The sequence below is a fragment of the Ciconia boyciana genome, chromosome 4 (assembly GCF_034638445.1).
Source record: "Ciconia boyciana chromosome 4, ASM3463844v1, whole genome shotgun sequence".
NCBI lineage: Eukaryota > Metazoa > Chordata > Aves > Ciconiiformes > Ciconiidae > Ciconia > Ciconia boyciana.
The window spans coordinates 85,976,909-86,001,279 of NC_132937.1; the positions used below are offsets into that span (position 1 = coordinate 85,976,909).

General features: G+C 37.6%; 1 protein-coding gene across 2 annotated transcripts in view; it reads right to left on the reverse strand.

Moving 5' to 3' along the window:
* COMMD10 (COMM domain containing 10) overlaps positions 1–24,371 on the reverse strand; it is a 112,903-nt gene that overhangs the window by 71,315 nt on the left and 17,217 nt on the right. Inside the window, exon 5 of one of the 2 annotated variants that reach the window (XM_072860462.1) lies at positions 16,889–16,999. The exons of the other annotated variant lie outside the window; for it this stretch is intronic. Within the exon in view, the coding sequence (XP_072716563.1) occupies positions 16,889–16,999 (111 nt within the window). The remainder of the gene's footprint in view (positions 1–16,888; positions 17,000–24,371) is intronic. 2 annotated transcript variants of the gene reach the window in all.

The window sequence follows — 24,371 nt, forward strand, 5'->3', positions numbered from 1 at the left end:
ATAGAAGATGTCTCACTTTTATCTACATCTGTAAAGCAAAATACTAGTCTTAAAATGTCTGCTAAAATCTGGGAGACAACTGCCATTTCAGAAAGCATGAGTCCAGCAACCATGAAAAAGAAGTGTAACAGTTAAGGACAAGGCACAGCTTAAAGCTGCATTTTTTTTACTGCATCACACCCTTCCTCATGCTAACAACTCACAACCACCTGCAAACCAGAGTCTATTTCCTTCTGTGCCAGTGCAAATTTTTTGTAGGGCCCACTTGAAAAACTTAAGCATGCATGATTTCTAGAAATCTCCAGGACATTGGTTTTGTTTAATTTTCTAATTCATTTCAGGGATCCATTTTGCAGTGTAGCTTTACAAACATACCAGCACAACTGAGAGAGTGGTGAACTTTGTTCACCAGCCTCTCTTCCACCTACTACAGAAGAAAACACACATTTGAGGTTACGATGGATTTAGGGGGAGAATCAATACACTTCTCAAGAGCCAGAAGGAGGAAGGGGGTTTGTTTTGTTTTGCTTTTACTTCCAAGGTTCATCTCTGCAGTCACAGTTTGTTCTACCGCTTTTGTGTTTGCCTTGAAGGACACTTGACAACTATTGACACAGGTATTTATTCACATGCAAAAAAATCCCACTTAAATTAAGAAACATTGGAGTCTGTATCAGTAACTTCAGGATAAAAACATCTCCCAACATTCTAACAAGAACAACCAATGAAATTCAGTCCCATGCTGTGCTATTTCCCATAATGCCTGTTCCAGAAGCAAGCTTCTCCTCCTTCCTGGTTGAGGATTTCTTGCCCATTTCCAAACTGATTTCCAGGCTCCATGCAGCCCACAGAGTAACAGAATTGTAAGCAAAACAGATTATACTGTCACTTGCGCATCTGCAGTCCCTCACTACATTTTTTTTTTTTAATTTACAAGTTTAAATAGGAATTTTTATTACAATCAAAAGAATTATTGGAAAAATCCTTGTGGACACCTCACCCGTCTTTCTGCTAGTATATGAGTGTACTCTATCTTATACTTTCTGGAAACGTTTTTTTCTGTAGAGCACTCATCTACCTGGGGGTAGATCAGTCACCTTCTTCTACATTATTTTACATGCCAATTTCAGAAAGTGGAGAGCACACAGATGAATCCTTGTACCAGATTCAAGGCTAGAAGGAAGCCCAGCCAAGCACTCTCCTTCTCCAAGGTGCATTATTTCAGCACCTGGACTGTGTGCTCTCCACAGTGCCCAAGAGTGTTATCTGCTTGGTGTTTAATGAGAGCAAAACCTGACCTTAAATCAGAATGCTCATAATCAATTAGTGTTTGGGCAAAAATCCAGGACTTCTATGAGAAACAATCAGCAAAAACGCAATGGTAATTTTTACACAGTTTAAGTCAGCTAAACTTGAAAGGGATTCTGTGGGACAAACTAAAAGGCACTTTTCTAGCCCAAAGGCTTTCTTCTCAACATATTTCAAACACTTTTACACCCACTAAAGATGTTAGTATTCTTTAACCAAAAAAAAAACAAACCACAAACCCAAAACCTGCAAAGAAAGAGTATTTTAATGGAAGTAAAAATTAGATGCAAATTGTATAGCAACAGTGACTCCACGTAACTAGATTTTTAAAAAAACTTTATTTCCACAAAGCCAAAGAATAATTTAATTTTCTCAAGCTCTGAAGTAATGTGAAGATATTAACATATGTTGTACATGTACAATGGCAGAAGATTAATTTTGCACCTGTTCCAGACCTGTTGGTAGAACAGCACATTACTGGATATCATTCCCAATGCCAGTAATACCCTGCAGTCTTCCTAACATTCACACTCTCCCTACCCCTGCAACTTTTTGTGAAAGAATTAAACACATGCCATTTCCACATAACTCTGAAAACGGGAAGTGCTTATTTGTATATAGAGACACATACTAAAATAATAGTATTTTGGTTTTGAGCTGCAAAGCTCCTTTTGCAGTTTTATAGGCTGACTCATGTTTGGTCCATAATTCTTATTTCCTTCTTTAGTTAAAAAAAAAAAGCTAACGCTGAAAGCACATTACTGAAGTGCTTCAGAAAACAGTGGAAAAAACAGAATGCTGATTTTTTTCCATTGTCTAAAGCCACACCACTATAAAAAGCCAGTAGTCTCTAAAGTTTGCATGTTTTGAGCATCTTAAAAATAGTCACATTAATGAAAACATTCAAGTTACTTCAACAGATTCAAAGCTGGTTATGTTGAATTGGAATGTTTGGAAAAAAAATTATTTTATTACAAAGAAGGGAAGAAAGGGTTTAGAATGAGTATCCACAACCTAACATCTCACTGTGGTGCTTAAGTTACAGCACTGCACCTCTCATGCTCAGTACTGACAAGTATGTTTCATCAGTCTATCCATAAAGTACAGATATACTAAATGCCTTTTTTGGGTTCGGTTGGTTGTGGTGTTGGGTTTTTTTTGTTATATCCTTCCTCTGCCTTACTATTTCCACACATCTTTGAAGGATCTGCTGTTGGTCTGTGGCTCACCCTGGGACTGCACTCCCTCATTTAAAGATGTGTTAAGGTCTTCTCTTCAAAAAGCAGTAAACACAACAAGTGTACTGTCCTAGAAAAGCACCGCAGGCCTCAATCTTAAAGTCAAGGATGGCTCCAAGTTCTTGGTGACTCCCTCAAGGCCACAGGAGCGTACAACTGCGGTTTAAAATCATAATGTGAATTTTAAAGGAACTCCACTAAAAAAATAAATTCAAATTATGCTACACTTGAATTTTCAAGAGCTTTTCAGAATGACTGTTCAGATACCAGGTTGAGAACAAAGCACTGCGTCATGTGGCATAACGCTCCTCAGAGTACATTGCTTCCCTGCACATTAATCATCCTCAGCCTTACCCAAAAAAATCTCTACAGGTTCAACTTAACTTCAGTTAGCTCTCAATGAACAACACTACCTTGCTCCTCTGTTGCTGTTAATTGCCCTTACTGCCTTCACCTCCCCATATTTGTTTCATGCACTCCTGCTTTGTGTTATTACCATTCTCAGACATCACTGTGCCAGCTTACCTGAGTCTGCCTGGCTACAGTACCCTTGGCAAATCAATGCACTCCAACAGAGAAGCTCCTTGCTGCTGCAGCAAAACAGTTCTCCTAAAAAGGTTTAGCATTAAATGTTTCCTCCTGTATATTGTCTCAAATACATCTGCATTTGGAAAGAAATCAAACAGTAGCAATTTCAATACTAAAAACTGGCTATTCTTGATCTCATCCATATTACCTACAAACCATTTTGGTCCTCATCAGAAAGACTTTAATGTTCACTCAATGTGTTACAAATTTTAAAAGAGGAAACTAAAATACTCACTCAAGAACTTGTTAAATGTTAGCCTCCAAAAGTACAGATAGGAATACACTGCCATCCAGGAACTCTGAAGCTTTCTAAACACTGCCTAAACATCTTTCTTGCATTTATATCATTCCATGGTATCCCTTTAGGAACAGAAGATACTCTACGGCACAAGAAGGGCTTTAAGTCTAAAGGCCTGAAGAACAAAGGAAACCACCCTATTAAAGGATTATAATGATATATTATTTAATCAATTATTCTTCAAAAAGAAAAGAAACAGAAGCAACAATGAAAAAAAAGATACTAGTTATAAAAAGGCAGCATTTGAAAATGTATATTAGAACTTCTTAGACATAGCACCAACCCCAGGAATTCTGTCCCACTTCAATGGCAACTCTGCTGTTTGAGGAATTTCAAAGATATTTTGGAATCTGTACCATTTCTTTGATAGCAGCACAATGCGCTTGTTCCTATGAAGACGGGATGACTGAAAGGCAGAAGGAATGGGAATGTGAAGAGGCAAAGTGATCTAGAAATGACAAGAAAAAACTGCTCAGGAATTCTGTTTCTCTGCTGCCACAAGGACTTTCCTGAATCTACAGATACCTTTCTTCCTGCCTCTAAATTGCAACTTCAAATGAATCTCCTCCTCCTGAGTACTCTAAGGTCTTCTAATAAAATGCACTTCCTTTCCAGTAATGACTTCAGGTATTTGCAGGCAGCATTTGTAATGTTTATACACTTGTTCTTGAACAAAGAAATGTATTTGTTTTCAAATGCATATGGTTAGATTTTGAATTCCTTTATTTAGGATTCAGAACAGGAGAAGAGGAAAGACAACATGAATTTGAACTGCTCTGTGCAGTTAATCCTGTACTCAGTTCCAGGCTGCAAAACCCTGCAGGACTACTAGGTATGACGGCAGTCCTAACCCACCAGTGGGCAGGCCCCTAAGGCATGGTGTCAGTGTTTCTCCAGAAAGCTTAAGCCTGCAACTCTCCTCTGCCAACGCAGTGGATAATACATTTCTCCATCTCATGAAGGAGACAAGTGCACCCTTTAATGTTGAAGTACCTAATCAAAGAAATATACACCAACCAGAGCTGCCTACAAATCTGGCCCTCGGCTGTCAAATTCCCAATCTCATAACATGACTTATTCCCAAGCATAAGCATCTCCCAGCTCCTTATTTTTGTTGATGTTGGAAAAGAGGACAGAAAAAAAAATCTATCATTTTCAGCCTTCTTTAAAACTCCGCTGCCTGCCTCTATGCATCAGAAGTAATCCAAAAAACCCCAAATCAGGTATTACTGAAAAAGTCAGTGCCTAACCCTGATGTTGTTGAGGAAGGAAAGCATTTACGAACACCACTTACAAAACAATTCTTGTAATATTTTGATGACATGCACAGCAGAAATTGTCATCCCCTTATACTGAGACCACTATAAACTCAGTAAGAAAGCATCACAGTGCAATTTTCTCTTCCATTTGACCCACTGTTGTGGTTCCATCTCATGGGCTGGCTGGACAACTTAGTTACTCTGACTATGTATATACAAGTTCAAAAAATGTTGCTCAAGTGGTCAGAAAGAAGCAGCTTTTCTTTATGTATAAATTTCAAGCTAGACAAGCATTTTCATTAGCTCTGGGTCTGCTTTTGGTTTTGTATTGCCCTTTCATTACTACAAGGCTTCAAAGTGTATTCTTAGTAACAGGATCTGTCTTGATATGGAAAAAAAAGTATTTTTCTTTCCCCCTTGAAATCTCTATTACTGCCTTGCCAAGTGAGTGCACATTCCTAGAAATATGTATTTGTTATTTCATTAGTAGTGATTTCATACAATCATACTGAACAAGATTTGCTTAGGGGCTGTAGGCCACGCTGTGGGTTGTGGTTTTCCTGTGAAAGAGGTCATATTTCATGTATTTTAACCTGTGAAAAAGGTCACTTGTCACAGCAGCTTTTAAAGTTTGCTAAATGTTCATACAAAGCCAAGTGGCACAAATTTAGATGCCACACAGTTCCAGATACCAGACTCCTGTCATTTGTAAACAACAGGAAACAAGATGAGTGAAAATTGCCACCCTTGCATATAATTGAGGTGATGACCTCCCCTCTTCCACCTGAAGCCTGACTGGAAGGGGTGTCACAGCATTGTTACAGACACCTGTTCAATGTCAAATGCACAGCGTTGATACTGTTTGACAGCATGTACTGTATATTTATTGCCTCAAGCAGGACAGATGTTAGCAACGCAGGAGATGCTCACTTTGTACTGTTTCAAGAATATACATACTACTTCTCCAGGAAACCAGATTTGGCAATTTCATTAGTTTGCACATTGACAAAAAATTAGCAAAAGTAACAGGGAAGTAAGACCAACAATTCTGCAAAGCGGACAGAAAATCCAGAACAATCCAATTGCTTTTAAATTCAAAAACATGCTATTAACCTTCAAAGCAGCTTCATTGGAAAGTCATAATCACAAAGAGGATTACTTTTCCTTGACAGTACCACTTTGTACTAAAACTCACAAAACAATGCATTTAAAGAACTGACAAAGGAAAAGCAGAGCACAGGGAAGAATCACAACGATGGTGAACACAAATGTAAACTGAATGCAAATTAAGAAGTGCAGCTCCTTCTATACTACTTTGAGCAGACCTGGTGAGTTGGTTGTCACATAAAATACCTAATTAGTTTGTAACAGTCTAAGTAATACAGAGCCACTGGCAAGGTATGAACCAACAGGGTAACTGGATATGGTTCCGCTCACTGTAACGTTTCCTCAGGTACATGAGACAAAAGCAAGGTGCAACCTGCACGGTATGTGAATTGGTCTGGCAGCTGCTCCTTGCCACCCTTTCATCCCCAAACAGTCTATTCTGATGTAAGTGTTGACATGGTTCAGAAGAAAAAGTATGCATGTGTGTCGTTCAACAAGACGCGTGACAGGTTGAGTATAGAGACAACTGGGGGGATGGGGGGGGGAGGAGGCGGGAATGGCGACGACACGGACCATGACCAGGTGCAGGATGCACAGCCCCAAAGTGGTCACAAGCTGTGGGACCTGACCCTGGCAAGATACAAACGGTTGGACACAGATAAGCTTCTCTCCTTTGGGTTGCACAGTAAAAATACTGTAGTAGAATTTGTAATTTCCGAACCCAAATTAAAGTTTCACACATGATGTCCTCACTTCTTAGTATTACAAAAGAGACACTGCGTTCAAATGCTTCAAACAGTTCATTTTTGGCCTCTGTGGCTAGCCCCACTCTTGAAAGGATTACAGAGAAAGTCTGAAAGGAAAATACTGCCAGCACTCGTATTTTGAAGCAGAATCTCACAATTGTTCAACCTCATAGTGACACTGAGTACTCATGACAGCATACAGTTAAAGCCCCTGTAAATTTACCAAAACCATCCCTCTGCCCTCAGACACTTAGCAGTGCTTCTTCTGGAAGAAAGGCCCCATTAAATAAATTTAATGGATATGATCAAGTCTCCCGAGTCCTGTGCAGATACTTTGACTGGAAACCTCTACCCTTACTCAATCAATACCTCTCCCCCTTTCAGTGCAGAAGATGGAGTTATGACGGCTGCAGGCAAGATGCCGAAGGGAAAGCAGGCAGCTGTTCCCAGGGCAGCTCCCTGGCTCGCTCCCTCCCAGGACCTCGCTGTTACCTCTCTAGCAGGTCAGCATATGCTTCAGCCGCAGGAAACGGCTCACCTGAAGCTCCCCGCTCCAGCAGTGCGCTGCTGACCCTCAAGCTGATGCTGACGTTCCTCCATGCAAGCATACCAGCTACTCAAAGGCAGCTCTGCATGACCCTTCCAGAGTACATACTCTGGTAAAGGAGTTGAAAAGTTTGTTGGAGAGGTCAAAACAAATTAGAAATTAATTTTTTTAAAAAAATCCAAGATTTGACATGCAAGAAAGTTAAGGAACAATGAAAGTTAACTTTGCTAAATATTCCCACATGTTAGAAGTTATTTCAATATTGTGAATTATCTGTGAGATTTTTAATCCATTTGGCCCAACTTCCTTTTTGCACTTCAGAAACTTCAAAAGGCAAAATCATACTTGTTAAGTGTCATTTATTTTCAGTTCTTCTGTATATTAAGACAGACATCTTCCAGCATCTAAGGGCAGTCAAACAGATTTTAAAAGCATGTAACGAAATGCTTACAAATATGCAATGGAGTTCTGTAATTTTAAATATCAATTCCAGCCTGTAAAAGGCAGACACAACCTTAGTGTCAGGACTGCCTTAGAAATGTCCATGTCTTAACTGGATTTGATGTTGAAGCTGGCCTTATTGTGTCAGGACACACAGCATTAACTATATTTTCAAGGAAAAAACAATTAATAGCCTAAATTGGCAAAAGAAAAAACTTTACAAATATAAGAACTGGAATAACTAGGTCTACTGCAACTGAAGGTCAAGCAAGTGATTTGATACTGTAGGGAGCAAAAAACAAAACTAGAGACTGATTAAAATGACCCATTTGATGTGCATACATAACACAGCAAAAGTTATTTAGGCAACACAACACTCAGTAAGAAAATAAATACCCCAAATATTATGGTATTTCTAAAAATGTTCATTTATATAATGTTCTCATCAAATTTGCCTATAAAAACTTGCCCTACAGCAATAATTAAGCAAAATGGACTGAAAGTACTACATTTTACAAATCAGAAATTAACTATAGTGGACTTCTACTCTACAAGATTTTGTATGAAGATAACAAAGACTTGTCACAGGAGAAGAGCGAGATCAGAGTGTCTGACTTGGGTTACAATATGTCAGCCTGCAGCTAGGCTTTTCAGAAGCTGCGCCGAGAATCAACATAAATAAGACACTCACAGGCTGAGTGACTACTCCATGCCTCTTACACTTTCCTGCTCATCTCTCTTCCTCTTAGAATATCTTTCATGTAATTTAAAAAGCAACATTAATATCACCATTTCCAACCTAATCCATCCACTTAACTTTCAAAGGTGAAAAATACACAACTTGGGACAAAATAAGCAAGTACATCTTAAAAAAGAAGTTTAAGAAATTTGTGCAGGTATGCTTTTTTGTGCAGTAATAAAAGAAAAGGCAGATGAAATATTGGGGAAAATAAGGAAATAAGACTCCTGCCACTGTTCCTCTGCAGCTCAAGTTCAACAAAGTCAGTATCATTATCTACTCTATGAAGAAAATGGAATAAAAAGTTAATACAAATTACTAAAGAACTGCTTAAAGTGGACAGTAAGAACCCATTTCATTGGCATTTGTATTAGATTGTTTTTCTGTTTCTTCACAGAATTGTGTTTCTTCTGCTTACAATGCAAGAGTTCTATTTCTATCCGTGCCCATCGCAGAGCCTGCTGAACAGTGTTTCAGTAAAGCACACTGTTTAACTCAGGAATGGAAAGCAGAAAGTTTCCTCTATTTTCTGCCTTTCCTGCCACAGCTGCAGAAGTAAAATGCAGTGGTGAGAAAAGAACTTTTAACCAACTACAGTAAGACTGAAAAAAACAGGAAATTATGTAGAGAAAAGGTGGAGCACTGCAGTTAGTCTAGGCAGGTGTGGACATCATACTCTCTCTCTTCTACAAGCCTCCTATTTAATCACCTTTTCTGTTTTTTTACAAATGGACTGTATAAAACTTAAAGCTTTCTTTGAACACTCCATACTGTTATTTCTGGATACCCCAAGCAAAGTCATTAACCTAGCTCTTTTTGGAGTGTCTCCAAAAAACACATTTCTGTGGTACAGCTACAAAAGTTAGAGGCTTTTATAGGCGAGTTCACAACTTTCATTAAAACATTCTGTATATATTTAGATCTCACTTTTAACTCCATCTATTTTATATTTTGCTTCTCTCTGACTAAAGATCTCATATTCAGAGGGTGCCTCCAACACAGTACGCACTACCAGAAGACAAGGCATTAAGAAGAGTGCACCTCTTCCATTCCCGCCCAAAAAGTGAACAGCAAAGCACAGACTGCTCCCAAGCTACCGCTACAGTAATGAGGAACAAGGCAACTGTTTCTGAAGCGTCAGTATAAATGAAAAACAGGCAGTAATCATGACTGCAGAAGACAATCCTACCTCTTCCAACAAGCTCTGAAGGTATCCCTTACATGGGAACCAGCTACAGGAAAATAAAACACTGTTGGCTCTTAAAGATGTGAAGTATTTTGAAGCATAAGTCTACTGAGAAAAAACACAGGGAAACTCCTTTTTTAAAATTCCATGTCTCTCATAACTTTTCTCATTTAGAACCCCTCAAAGGAAAAATAAAGGATTAATAGATAACAAAACTTTCCACAAGCAGGTCTCTCCAAGTTGCAACTGCTGAGCAGTAACAAGCTCACCATTTTACAGATGGAGGAACTGAGAAGCTGAAGATGGAAAACTGAGAAGCATTTCCAGGAGAACTCAGAAAACGTACAGACACATTCTGCGCAGCTTCCCCAATAAAAAGTTAATCTCCTACTTTGATAAAGAACATATTCCACCTCTTCTCTGCTTGCTACTAATTGTCAAATAATGCAAGAGACAACCACTCCCTACCTGATTTAAATGCCATAAAATGCTATTCATTTGCTATATCTAAAGGCCTTATGACCCTCTGAATTGTACACCTTTTAACATTCAGGAGAAATTTTTATTTTATGTATCTATACATAGAAGAATTGTTTTTAAACGTCCACGTTAGAAAGCTGCTGACTTGGAGATTACTTGTCTTCCTCTGCCTTCCCCTCCAATTCTCAAAGGCAGCAGTCAACTTCATCGTAACGCAGGACACATGCAGAAGGATACCATGTTGGTAAGACTGAGCCTTGCTGTTAGAGAAAGTTCAACTTTTATGTTCACCTCTCCCTAATCTCACCCATTTCTTACACCACCTTATCTTTCTACCTTAGAGTCAGGAAGAAACAGGCATAGGAGAGATGCCAGTTTTTAACACATTTGTGAAGTGACCACAGAGCTTATTGACTAAGTAAAAGCAGGGGGATCGGTACTGCCAGGAGGTACTGCAAAAGCATAGCAAAAGTACTGAAAAAATAGGATTATTTTCCATTGCTACCCACAAATGAAGACAAACTTTGCTAAAACACTGCATAGTTTTTGAGAATAGCAGGCAAGAAAGTACATAGATGCCTGAGAATTTGCAATGAATCCCATGAAGTTTTTTTCTTTATCTGAAAAGACTGAAGGACCAAGCTTACAAAACCAGTTTGAGGGAAACAGGAAACAATTTTTTTTAAGAAAAACGGTGGCATGCACAACTGCATTAAATGAGAAAAACTCACCAGATCTTTGTGTTTTTCAAATGCCCTCAAGGCCTTAAAGTTTAACTCTGGCAATGAAATGGGTCACCAAGTTTAAACTTAACTTTTAAGTATTTCAGCTACTTTTCTGCTGCTTATTTGGACTGGCAATGGTAAAGTTACACATTACAGACAATTCAAGTTACTCCTGTACAAAGCAAGTTTCAGTACTAACTATAGGCTGAGGTTGCCCAAGGCTGCAACCAACTGCACACAGTCAACTGGGACCATTTTCTTCTTTAATTCCATGACACAAAGACACATGGACAAAGTAATTATGAGTATTTTAGTAGGAACAGCGCATGTGCAGAGGCTGTAGCCAGTTACAGGGTTTGTAAATTCATGTGTTATAGACTGTATTCATAAATTGTGCATCTAGCCAGGTGAAACATAAGAATACTGTAAAGAGATCCCTGTAAAGAGATCCTTACTATAAGCTGGGTAATTAAATCATGTAAGATCACAAATGGAGCCAGATAATTAACTACACCCTGCAGTACAATTGCCAGAGGCGACTGCATACTCCTGGAGTCACACCATCTGGTAAATGGTTTCTAAGTAAAATGTCAAACTACTCACAACTTCCAGGACGTGGGTTACTCTGCCGTCCATTTCTACACTGGTAAGAAAATAAAAGTCCTTTCAGCATCTTGAAAATTCTGGACTGCAGCTTCATTTTTTCCTCTAATTAAATGAATTTAATCAGAGATAATAGATATGATAGATCAAAAACAGCCTAATGCAAGAATTGCTGTGCATTGCAAGTCTGGAATTTCTGGCTTTCATGGTTGAGCAATGAAATTTCTGACAGCTTTTCTGTTGCAATGTGACAGCCTGGAAGCAAATTATAAATTTCAGGCTCATTATTCTGAGCTGTTCAACACACTCAAGATTATACACTGATTCTTACTACAGCTCCTATGAATATGAGGACTTTTCTCAATATTCTGAAACCTCCTCTTAACCTGCTTTCTTATCAGCAGCAGTATTTATTAGATTTTAGTTCTCAGAACAAAGTTGGTTTCATGATGTACCTTGCCAAAAGCAGCAACCTTGCTTGTATACAGAAGTTCAGAAAGACCTTGAACCAGGACTGTGTTATCTGAGCCTATCCAGGCCTCCAATTACCTCCCCTAAATAGGAATGAAAAAGCCTTTTCTCTCAATCTCCTCCTTAAACATTTTTGCATTCATCCAAGGCCTGCCCTACTTACTTTTTGCAATTGCTAGACACTTACAAATCTGTTTGATGAGAAGACTAAACTCAGTTCAAGGGTGTACACGCAAGCTTGTTTGTGTTCTGACAAGTAAAAGGCTGATGTCCTTATCAGAACAGAAAGTGGTTGAGAGGTACCTGATGAATGTGAGAAGCAATTTACAATTGTTTAGTCTTTGCACCTCATCACAGTTCCTCCAGCAGCATGTCTTTTAATTGTCCTCTTTTTTCAAGGCCCAACAGATACAAATTACTCCTCTACTTTGAGAAAAAAAAATGGCACCTAAATGCATCACCCCAACAGCTGAGGACTGAGAAGGCAAATGAAGGGGTACATCATGGTATAGATCCTCAACTCTGCCACCTCTTACCTCTCTGGAGTGGGAACATATCACTAGCATCCACCAACTCTCTGTTACGCCACTCCGCAAATCTAACTTCTTTTCAGCAGGAAACAAAGGGCTAAACTGAGGGGGAAGGGGAAGCACCACCGTATTTCCTTAAATATATATCCAAGTGCAGGTCCTGCCTGCAGCAGATCCTGCCTGCAGCAGATCCTGCCTGCAGCAGATCCTGCCTGCATGCCCTACAGGCTGCACAGAACCTACAACCCGAGTTGAGTGAGTGATCTAGCTCTGCTAAAAGAAAAGCTTTGTTTCTCATCTACTCTGCCTTGCTGTTAAAGATGGGAAAGCATTCACAATGGCAAACGTAGAAAGCAGAATGGCATACTTATTGAAGTAAACAGAGTAAAACATCAAAGGTCTAGATTTGTTCACAGTCCAGAAATGTATAGAAAGTCTGTAAAAACTAGGAGGAAAAAAAAAGAAAACCATATCCTGTTATTTTAACAAGTAAAAAATAATCATTTAAGATTTTCAGACTTCTATTTACTCTGTAGAATGATGAATATGTATTACAATCTCACTTTCAAATGCAGTCAGACCCCATTCTGATTTTGAACAAACGGTTGCAGAAAAAAATAGTTTAAAACATTTCCATTGTTATATTCCCCTTTCAAAGCATCTAGAAGTTAGGGGAAATGTATTAAAAGGAAATAAAACTAAATTAGTATAGTGACATTTTAATATTATCTGTCTTTTGTCAAAAGTATTACATCAGCAGGTCTAACAAACCAGCACATTTATCAGTTAATTTTTGTCTTGCATTGGCAGATAAAATCCTGGAACAAAATTCTTCAAATACATGTATAAAGAATGAACAATATAAACAAAGTATTGAATTCTCACAAGGAAACTATACATAGCATTCACACTGAAAAAAAGAGCTCCCCAAGAAGTCCTTAATGGTTAAGAATAAAATCATAGATGAAATAAAGAGAAGGAAAACCAAGAAAAGAGCAAAGCCTTCCATAGGACAAATTGTAATTAGATAACTGAATCTAATGAAATCTGTGGAATGGATTTACAGAAAAAAATTGGATAACTATTGAGAGACAACACTGGGCACGAATAGTTTATTTATCCTAATGATTTTCAAGCATAAATGTTAACTACAGATCATGTGTAAGAATACACAATAATAAACACCTCATATAGTAATGTGCCTTACTGGATCTTCCTAGTGAAGGCATAGCAGAAACTCTTTAAGAACACACTCTTACTTCTCACATTCCTCTGTGGAGATACTCGGCACCAATGACGTGACATTTCTGAAGCCCTCAGACCTTTTCCACAGCCTTTACTACAATTTTTTTTTTTTTTTAATATGGCTCCTATGGTTATAGAAAATGCTCACAGTTGTTTAGAAAGGTCTGAACTAGACAGCCTAAGGAATTACTGCTATTAACAGTGGGAAAGAATGTGCAAGTGTGTGCTTTTGTGGATAATTATTAATAAATTACTGAAGGAAACATATTAAATAAACACAGCATTTTTTGGGATCAGTCTTTGTTTGCAAATCAAAATCATAATTAGCAGCACAGATTATCAGGATTGTTCATTTGTGCTCCCTCTACTGTTTAATTCACCCTACAGCTGTAAAAATAATAATAGCCTGTAAAAAATCCCCAGATTGTTGTGTTGCAACTCAATAGCCCAAAAAATCTGAAACCAAATTATATTATTAAAGAAAACCCTTATACATGGACAATATCTTACACATCAGATCTAAATATCGTCTTAGCTCATTAAAATGTCAGAATGGAAGCAAAAGGATCTTGCAGTTCAAAAAGATGTCTCCTATCATACTAGCTTATTTTGTGCGCCTAGTTCATAGAAATTCCACTTCCCTCAGATTTAGAAATGCAATTAAACATTTCAAATTCTGAATCATTTTAAGAAGCCGCTGTTAATTGGATTTTTAATTGAAAGCTCCTTTTTCCTCCTCATACAACACACCATCAGCAACCGAGCTGCAAAGCAGCCTAAATCACAGGACAACCTGGGCTGGAAGGCAGGGTTTGGCTGCCCACCTGATCCAACCCCTGCTCACAGCAGGGCTAACTCCATGCTTCAGTCAGGATGCTCAGGGACTTGTCCCCTTGACTCCTCAGTACCTCCAAGGCTGGCAACTCTGTAACCTCTCCAGGTAACTCATTCCTGTACTTAATCACCCCCATGGTGAAAAACTTTTAATGGCGTAAGCAAAATATTTGTTAGATCCAAATCAAGCATAATTCAAAGTCTAAGTATAAGCAAACAACAAATTTGTAACAAAACCCAGGGGCAAACAATTTATCAAAACCCATGTGATCTGATCACAACTATTACTAGTCACAAACAGCACACTTCCTGGGCAATGCAAATGTCACCAGCAGCTTGAATCATCTGAAAGAACCAAAGACAACCTTACTTCTGAATTATCATGATATAATACCTATGGGACTCTACATTTCATCTGAAGCTGACAAAATATACTCTATAAATATTTATATAGCATATAGCAGATCCTCTAACTCTTTTTATTTCACGAAGCACAAATAACGTTCATATATGTACAGGTTTTCTGATTACGTCTCCTGGAGAGATAATTTAAATACTAATTTTAAATGTCAGCTTCTGACAAAGAACTGTTTAAAAGATCTTTAAGTGGACTGAATTGTAGTAAACATTAAGGTATTAGTACAATTACTTTTAGCTAGCAAAAGCGGAAATAATGGCCAATTTCATTTACCTTGCTCAGTATGGGGTTTTTTAATTAACAGGCTTTAGTTTTGTAGATGAGCAAGACAAACTTCTATTGTTATATACAGATTAGAAATGTAAACACTTAACACTTCCCACGACGACCGACTTCAGAATTGATTCCGAGTATTAGCTCAAAAAAAGCAAAGAGCCCCTGTGACAAAGAGCACTGCTGCCCCCTAATGAGCCAGCCCACAAAAGCTCCTCTGTAACAGCGGTTCGTCTTTCCTGAAAAAAATCAGGTTGTTATATCCGTGAACCATTAGGAGGGAAAAAAAAAAAAAAAAAAGAAATCAAAGAGTTTCGTGAGAAATGGAGATAATAATTAAGAACATACACGCTACATTCATGCCAAATTTCTGAATGAAAGGCACACACGTTAAGTTTGGGGAGAAAAAAAGAAGTATCTAGTATGTAGGATTTTCAGATAACATAATACTTTGTGCACTAAGAGATCGTGAAGATGAAAAATACAGCACAAAAATTATGTTCCAACACTTCTGTCAGTATGTAAGCAGATATTACCCAGCCTTAAGCCTATACTATACTAGGATGTCATCACTCAGCAAAAAAACCTGTAGTTATCTTCACACCAACCCAGATTTTTAAATTTTAGTGTCTGTAGTGTCAGAGCATCAGTATGTTTTTCTTGTTGCACTGTTCTATGTAAATGCCAGTTACAAGTCTATTCTAGGCTTGTAATTATTGCAAAGTAATTCCGATCTTGGTATCTAATTACACCCACAAAAAGAAATAGAGGAAACAATCAAAAAAATCCAGTTGCTGACTTCTGTTTGTAAAGGAACCAGATGAACTTTCTGTGTCATGTCAAAGAGACATTTTTTCCTCTTTTTTTTTTTTAAATTGTTTTGCCACAGAACTGGATCTGTATGCAGTGCTGCCCAATGCAGCTTGGACATAAAGTATTGTCTGGTTCCTGTATTTGCATTTCAAAAATACAGATTGCAGTGAATGCTGAAAAAAATACAACTGCTGCAAGTCCTAGTGAGAAGCACAAACATAAGCTGTGTATTCTCTGTTATTCTACTGTAAATCAGAAATTCCACTCATATTAGTAAAATTACTATGATTTAAATGCAATGGTAAAGCAGAACCGCGTTCTGATTTTTCCCTTCAAATCTTTTGTACTGACTTTTTCATAGATAAACTTTCTGACAGACACCACAGAAGTAAAGACTCCAATTTCCGTTAGCAAGATAAGGTTAAAAGCAATTCATGTGTTTAATTTAAAACATGCTAGCTAACAAGAGATACAGATTTTATGAATAAAAAATTATGTTCATTAGTGGGTTTTGGCACTGAAACACCACCAGTCACTAAAATCCTTGAACTTAAGACTTTACCTTAAAACCTCCAAATATTGGTTTTCCATGGCCTCGCATACTATGTCATCATTCATACAAATACATCATTAGCACAGAAAGGTTGCGAGTGATGAGTAATACCTTACATAACTACATACGTGGTAGAAAGCTGCAAGCTACTAGGCATTAAAAGTATAAGTACCACCAATCACATGCAATGTGATAAAAATAAATTATCTACAAAGATATTTTAGAGACCTAAAATAACCATATTCCATATTTCTCTACTACATTACCGCGCAAAGAGCTGGTAACGCAGCTCTCAGTCTACCTAATATGTGTGCTACTACATCACTACTTCATAATTCCAAGTGCTTACTATAATTTTATGAAATATAAAAATGAAAACACTGGCGGGGCTAATAATGATCCAGAGTTCCAACTGATGTCTCAGAACTTTGAACATAAGGCCATCATCACAACTCATTCCAACTCTGCCAGGCATGTATTTCTTACCTTTGAATCTTCATTGCTCACTCCCAGCTCTAGCACAGCTCGAGGAGACTTCAGCTTTGCTTGCATGGACTCTGCCATTTGAAGATTAAGCTGCCATCCAATTGTTTCAAGCTAAAAACCACAAATTTAGATTACAGTCAGATGGTACAGAAGCACTCAGGTCAACTTTCAATATTGTGAATGGTCTGTGTCAGTGAACATGATGTCGGGCTCTACAAGTGTTAAGCATTTTTATACAATGCACATTCTGCAAATTCTCCTGGACTCCAACACAGATTTGCTTCTCTCTCTTGCCACATTTACTAGTACAAACTGCCTGTGACCACTCAAAATAAAGCACCTTCATATGCCTCAGATCTGCTGAAACCAATCCTAAGGATCCAAAATAAGGTAGTTTCCCCCTCCTTGTGGAAGTTTATCAGCAAAGTTGCAGATTCAATTTTATTTCATATTTAATTTTTTTTTAGGAAAAAGAAAAAAATTACCAATAAATGGTAAACCAGCTAAAAATGGTAATTTCTTAATCAACAGATCTACTCATGTGTGTTCTACCATATACAGATGTTAATGACAAAAATAATTCTGTGCTGCTTTTGAAATTGTTACTACTGAAAAGCCAAAAACCAGTTAAGCGTGTGAGCAACAGAATTTTTAATAGAAAGCTACATAAAAATACATTTCAAATTGCTTTTTAATCATTAATCTCAAATGATATTCAAACATTATCAAGCTATACTTCACGCATAAATGAAGTATGCAGGAACAGAAGTACAAGTCTTTCACAAAATAGCCTACCTGGCCTTCTTGAATAAAGAAAAGTAGAAACATAAAGTCTCACCATCTGGCAAGTTAATTTGCATACAGGTTCTTTTTAATCTAGTATCTTCCCTCTGCTAGTAAATATCGTGGCTAACTTTGTAAAAGTGAAAGCATGCCACATCTCAGTTAATCTCTTACCAGTCCAACAAGTCAGCTAAAATCATCAATAGCACAAAGCCATCCCAGAGGCACTGTACTGTGAACAGCAGAGAAGCCAATACATGCCCTGCCTCCTACAGTGACAGTAATCTCTAGGTGAAAGACAGGAGAGAAAGTGAGTGGCAGAAACATCTTCCATGGGCACAGCTCAAAGGCAGAACTTCCAAAATTTATTGCAGCTATACCATTTACATTTACACATTAATGTATTTACATTGCATTTCTTTGTATATTGCATCGATATTATACCAGTTATGTAACAAACAGTGAAAGCCATATGACTAAGCAATACTGAAAAGAAAATTAAGTATCATGACCTTTTAACCACCACTACCAGTCCAAGATGGTTAGGAAGTTTAGCCAAGGCCAAACAAAGTTAACAGAAGACATAGACAGTCTCAGACTGACTTTGTGTACAGCTATAGGAACAAGACAGTAGGAAGAACTTCAGCAGGTCAGCCCACAGTCTGTCAGCTACCCTGCAATAAATGCCCCTATTCAGGCTTCATTCTGTGGTAAAAATAAGGAAGTTTACACATTAATCAAATTGATGAAAGCATGCAATATGACACAAACGGACACAGCTAAAATGCTGTAAATCTGGACTAGCTCATTTTGTCGTAGGCGTAGCTTTAGTAACAATATGCCCACAGCCTATGAACTAAAGGTGCTTTAAAAGACAAGTTTTATAAATTCTAAAAGCAGATTAATTTTTAATCATAATTCTCGGTTTTGATTTTCTCTAACCTGATTACATCTTGGTTGATGAAAATAATAGGGCATTGCCCATCCCACCCAAAAGTACAGTACAATCCAAAGTGGATTCTGTGGATGTGCTCAAGTCAATCACACTAATGGACAAGTCTGCTAAGCCCCCGTGCTGGCCAGTATCTGGAATGTTCCAGCAAATTATACCAGAATGACACAGCTGGAAAACATTTTTCTCTCCACAAACTTCAACAAAATTAAGTAAAGAAATTAACTCTGGTTCCTTCAGGAGCATAAAGATCTTAGCCTTAGTCTTGTCTTAGTCTTGCCTTAGTCTAGGTTTTAGATCAAGAAAGAAATTCAGTTCAGTTAAAGAATCCTATCAAAATTGATAATGGTCAACAGAGAAGGACCCAAATACTGACTTATGGGCTAGCAGTGGGAGCGGCCCAAAGCAATCAACCAGAAACAGTACCACCTACTTTGATAAAACACCTAATCACTAAGGTCAAACACAGAGACAGTGACTAAGCTCTGAAATGCGATGGCTCTTCGTACTGCAGTCACTAAGGTTTAAGCCCCACACTCAATTCAGAAAGGACTTTCTATCAGTTACTTAAACAGTTTATTATAATAGTTTGGAAACCAAGCCTTAGACAGGCTAGCAGCTTATCCAGGATTATAAAACAATGCCGCTAGAGACAAGAACAATATCCTAGGAAGCCTGACTTTTAAGACTTTTCTAAAGCTGTTAAACCGTGTACCATATGTAGCATGAAAAACAAACCATCAAAAGTAAAGAAATTCAAATTTATGTCTTCTATTTCACTTTTAATACACATCTATGCAGGAATATGGTAGAGGGCTCAGAACAAATAAAATATATATCTCGTAGCACAGTGGCCTGAGTTTATAGCTGAACAGCAGCCATAACTTTTTTTATATTGCTTTACCTTAAAATTACTTTGTTTTCCAGTACGATTCATGTGTCTTTTCTGTTTTGAATACAGTTGTAGGAGAACAAGTTTTGATTAACAAATAGAATGCTGCCCAGGGCTTCAAAATGGTCTGACTATCTATTTTCTTGAAAGAAAAATGTAACATATATTTGGCTATGGTCATGTTTACTTAGAAGACATTCAACATCCTGAAATAGCAATTAACCTTTTGAGAGTGGTGACATGTTTCTGCGTGGCAGTTGTGTCAAGGCACAGTATTTGGTAGCCACAAAGTGGTACATATTTTAGGGAAAATTTTTTCAAAAATGAAAGGACTAGAAAATTATTTTCATTTCTGATATAAAACTTGTTATAGAAAACAAAACATTGGGAGAGACTATATGGTGCCAGAATCTGCAATATACTACCTGAAAAGGATTTACTGGGGGGATTTTTCTCCATAACTAGCATGAACTAGCATGAAAATAAAGCCATGTTTTTAGTTACTGTAGACCTTTAGCTTCTTTTTACAATTTCTTATCAGCAGTTTAGAAATGTGCAAGCTACCTTGGCACTTCAACAATAAACACCGTTGAAAACATACTATTTAGCACTGTAAATTCTCAGTGGTATCTCTGGACTTATTCAACCTCAGGGTTATGTTTAGAAAACAAAAAACAGATGCAAACTGGAAAACAAGGAAAGGAAAAAACATAGATACTAAATAAAACCGATAGTAAGCACGTATGAAAATGCTTCAGATCTGCTGCATGAACCCTATGGCAAATTATTCAGGGCAACAAAGATATGAGGAAGCTTTCAACAACCCCTGTAATCCTTAGTTCCCACGTCCATTTTGTTCCACTCAGGCTTCTGAAAAGGATACCATGACAGCCAAAACTAACAGGCATGGAAGAACCTACGCACTTCTCCCTTCCAGCGCTCACTCAGTACTAGCTGTAGAAAAGATAAGGTATTATACCTGCTAAACCAGCTCTGTACCCCCTACAAATGTAGTGCTTCTCAGTGGCCATCCACGCCTGTCCTGGGGCAGATCCACATTAGAGAGCTGCCAGTTCCCCTAATATGAGAGGATCTGACCCTTCATTTGTAGATCACTAACACCTTTGCATGTACATAAATACATAATCTCCGGTCTGTCTATGATGAAGTCTATGATATCCACAGTCATTTTCCTCCAGTGTAAAACGTGGGAGCTTCCAACTCATGCCTACTGTCCTGTCCACGAGACTACTTTCCATACGAAATAGTAGAGCATAATATTTTACCTATTAGGACAAGGTCATCAGCAATCTAATGTAACTATGGTAAAACGTTTGGGTGAAAGTCACCCTCTGCAAAAAGCCCATGTGCACTAACGTCAAGTCTGCTTTCACAGCTTATCTGATATTAATTTTATGCATGATCTTCAACCAAATAAAGGATTTCACATAGCCGAAATTAACGTCCACAGGATCCACCACTTCCCTCATCACTTAACAGCCCATTATGTTTTTACATACTATTGTCTCTTTCTTGCATATTTTCACCATGTTTCCTTACTTTCACTTGTGACTGCCCATAAACATTACTACAAATTAAACCAAAACGGAGTAGAAATTCAAGAAATCAGATAATCATGACAAGATTCTATATTAGTTGTCAAAAATCAAAATACTTCTCCTTTCTCAACTACATAAATGTATTTATCTTATACTCTTTAATGACAAATAAAATAAATGTTCTTTGGCAAAGAAATTCAGGCTAAAACCGCCAAGGAGAAAACAATCACGTTAGCTCTACAAGAACCAGTCTATCAGACTCAAAAACGAAGGACTATGACTTTGAGAGTGAAGGCAGACTGGATGTCCAGAACAGGCATGTTGCAGGGTTCCAACCTGAAGGACCATGAACAGAGCCAAAGTGACTGAGAAACTCACACGGAAAAAATGTTGGCAAGGACCTTAATTTGAGAAAAGAAAATAAGTGGCAATACTGTGAAAAAAGGGAAAACTAAAAGTGGAAACAGAATTTCAGAAAATATGTAAGCACCTAAAATGTCTTCCCTAACACTTCAGCTGTTCCAAACTTCTGGAGCAGGGTGCAGTATTTTTAAGGGAGGAGAGGGGAAAAAGAGGTTTAAACGCTCAGTCAGTACCGGAGCAGGGAAAGAGGGTATTTTTTGATTTTGTGTGATATACTTGAGTGATATGGTGAGATCACATCTCCTGTCTGTCTCTACACGCATGAAGACTGGAAGCTTGTTTTAAATTTAAATGGAAAATTGGAATTTTCATATAAATTATCTGCTTCTATAAGGTGAAGCTTTCAGATGGTCATCTAATATCATAACAAATCATTACAGGAACTATAGAAAAGCAGTATTACTGCCCTCAAAACTCACTGATCTGGCACAAATAGCTTACTTGTTACCACAGTGCAAGCAGGATGCCATAATACCATGCAAATCACCATTTCTCCTCCATGGGTAATCCATTATTTGGCATCTGTTTGTCCCTTAGAAAGTGCTGTAAGCATTGACCTCAGAGAAAGTACAGGTAACCATGAGTAAACAAAGCAGTGAGCCTACAAGTATTATAGTATGGAAATACTGCTTGGACACATAAAATCAACATGACCGAGGTTTTTATAACCGCCAGACATTTAGACAGTTACGAAAGAGCCGATCGCTTTACAGCTCAAATTTACCATATTATGAAGATCTAATTATTTCACTCAGATTCTTGCACTCCACTCTCTTGGTAAGATTTGCTGCTTTCAGAACACCTAGCTTTCCCTAAATAGAATAAAATATTATGTACTTCACTTCTGTGTAATACTAAAACATAAAATCAGTCTTCAGTTAATGAGAGAATAATTATATTATATGCCAAACACATACTTGTGGGCAAATGCAATTAATCAGCATTATAGGTTAAATATTATTTAACAAGCCACTATAGATAAACTGGCTACAGGAATGATTATGAAGATACTGGCATATCCATTATTAGCCTCTCAGACAAACAAATGACTGTATGCATTTCTACAGGGAGACAGAGAAATGCTGATTAGCATTTAGCAAAGAGCAAGAAGAATAATTCTCCAAATTAGAGTTTCATCTTGAAGTCTAAAAAGTGAGAAAAACAGACTTCTGGGCTGAACACTTGTTAACAAGTCTGATGGGCAGAGAGTGCAGAAGCAATTCTAAGTTAGTAGCAGTGTTCTGTACTTTTAGGTTTATGGGGGAAAAAAGCTTATGAAAGCCCTGGATGGGAAAGGAACACATAGCATAGGCAAACTAGCATATGCAATTTGTGAAGTCTACTACTACTATTACAACAAATGTTTTCAGTATTGCCAAAAAAGTAATTGGTAAAAAAAAAAAAAGTGGTAACATTACCACTACACTTGGTAATGTTTGAAAAATCAACTATATAATACAATTTTTCCATTGTATTATTTCAACTGGGTATCTCTCCCATTGCCAATGGGTTATGGTTTAGTTTGTCCCCACACAAACCCCTCCAACAACATGTGCCTTTTTAGAGAGCAAAAGGTTTTCATTACCCTGAGGTTGCTAAGGGGCTGTTGAAGCTTTCCAACATGAGCAATGAGAATTTTAATGCAAACTGAGCTTGAGGCCCACAGTCAGAATTAAAAGCCAGTAAGAGTAACCTTTAGAATAACTAGGTCACATGTTGTGAATATTGAGAAGAACAACGTGTACTAAGGAAATTATAGTATGATACTAAATCTTTCTCATCTAGTTCATAATGCATGTATCAGTTCAGTCAAATTGGCCTCTAGTGACATTACTAAGTTGAGCACAGCTGAAAATAAATCTTAAGATCCCTCCTGAAAATTCAAATCTTGGCACAAAACTGAGTGCTTCTAATAGTACTACCTCTTGTGGTACTGGCGGTGCTGAAGGACTTGATTAATATGGACATCCCTGTTCTTGGTTGCCAGCAGCTTCCTATGGCACAGAATGCTGGTTTAGACTCGCATAGCTGAGAATAACATCCAAGCCTCCTGACTTTGAGTCAATACTCAAAGAACCACTTCACAGTAGTTTAAGTGCATCTATAGTTACTTTCCTTCACAGGCAGTCTGATTAATTTGAGGACAGGCTGAAGCTGTGTAATTTACTTCATTTTTGTGAGGTTTTTAAAAACTGCATAATAGAAGTAGAAAGCCAAAAAGAACTTCTTAGACTCATTCTTTACAGGTACCACAGAAAACAGTCTTCTGTTAGGCAGAAGCCTAACAAACTATTTCAGTTAAAGTAGGACGGTTACAGTAATATAGAAATTAGTTCCATACTCCACTGGTATATAGGCCCACCCATTTAATACTTCAATCCTTATTTTGAGAGGCCATTCAGTTCAAAATGACCGGTATTTGTGATAACTTAAATGTTACTGCACATGAGATTATGCCTTTCATATTCTGAGAAAATAAAAAAATCTACATGCTTGTTTCTATAAAGCTTTTTCTGTAAAAAACACAAAATAAAATGCAAGTGTAATGGCACTATTTTTCAGAGTTACACTCTCCTCATCTATTTCTACCAAATGTGGTATGTCTGTAAGAGCATTGCATCAGCTTACACACAGCAACTACTCTTGGAAATAAGTTCAGCTTCACTACTTCAATGCTGGAGTGCTCACTTAGTTAAAAGGCTACTTTAATTCACAGTCTAAAGTAAATATTGATAACTTAAGATTCCAAAGTCTAAACATCTACTATTATAGTGTTAAGACTGAGTCACTAACACTATAGGAGAGTGCCTAATAGGGGGACAAAACCCAGCCTTCAGTCCATTCCTGAGGAAGTAGATTTATGATAGCTGGAGA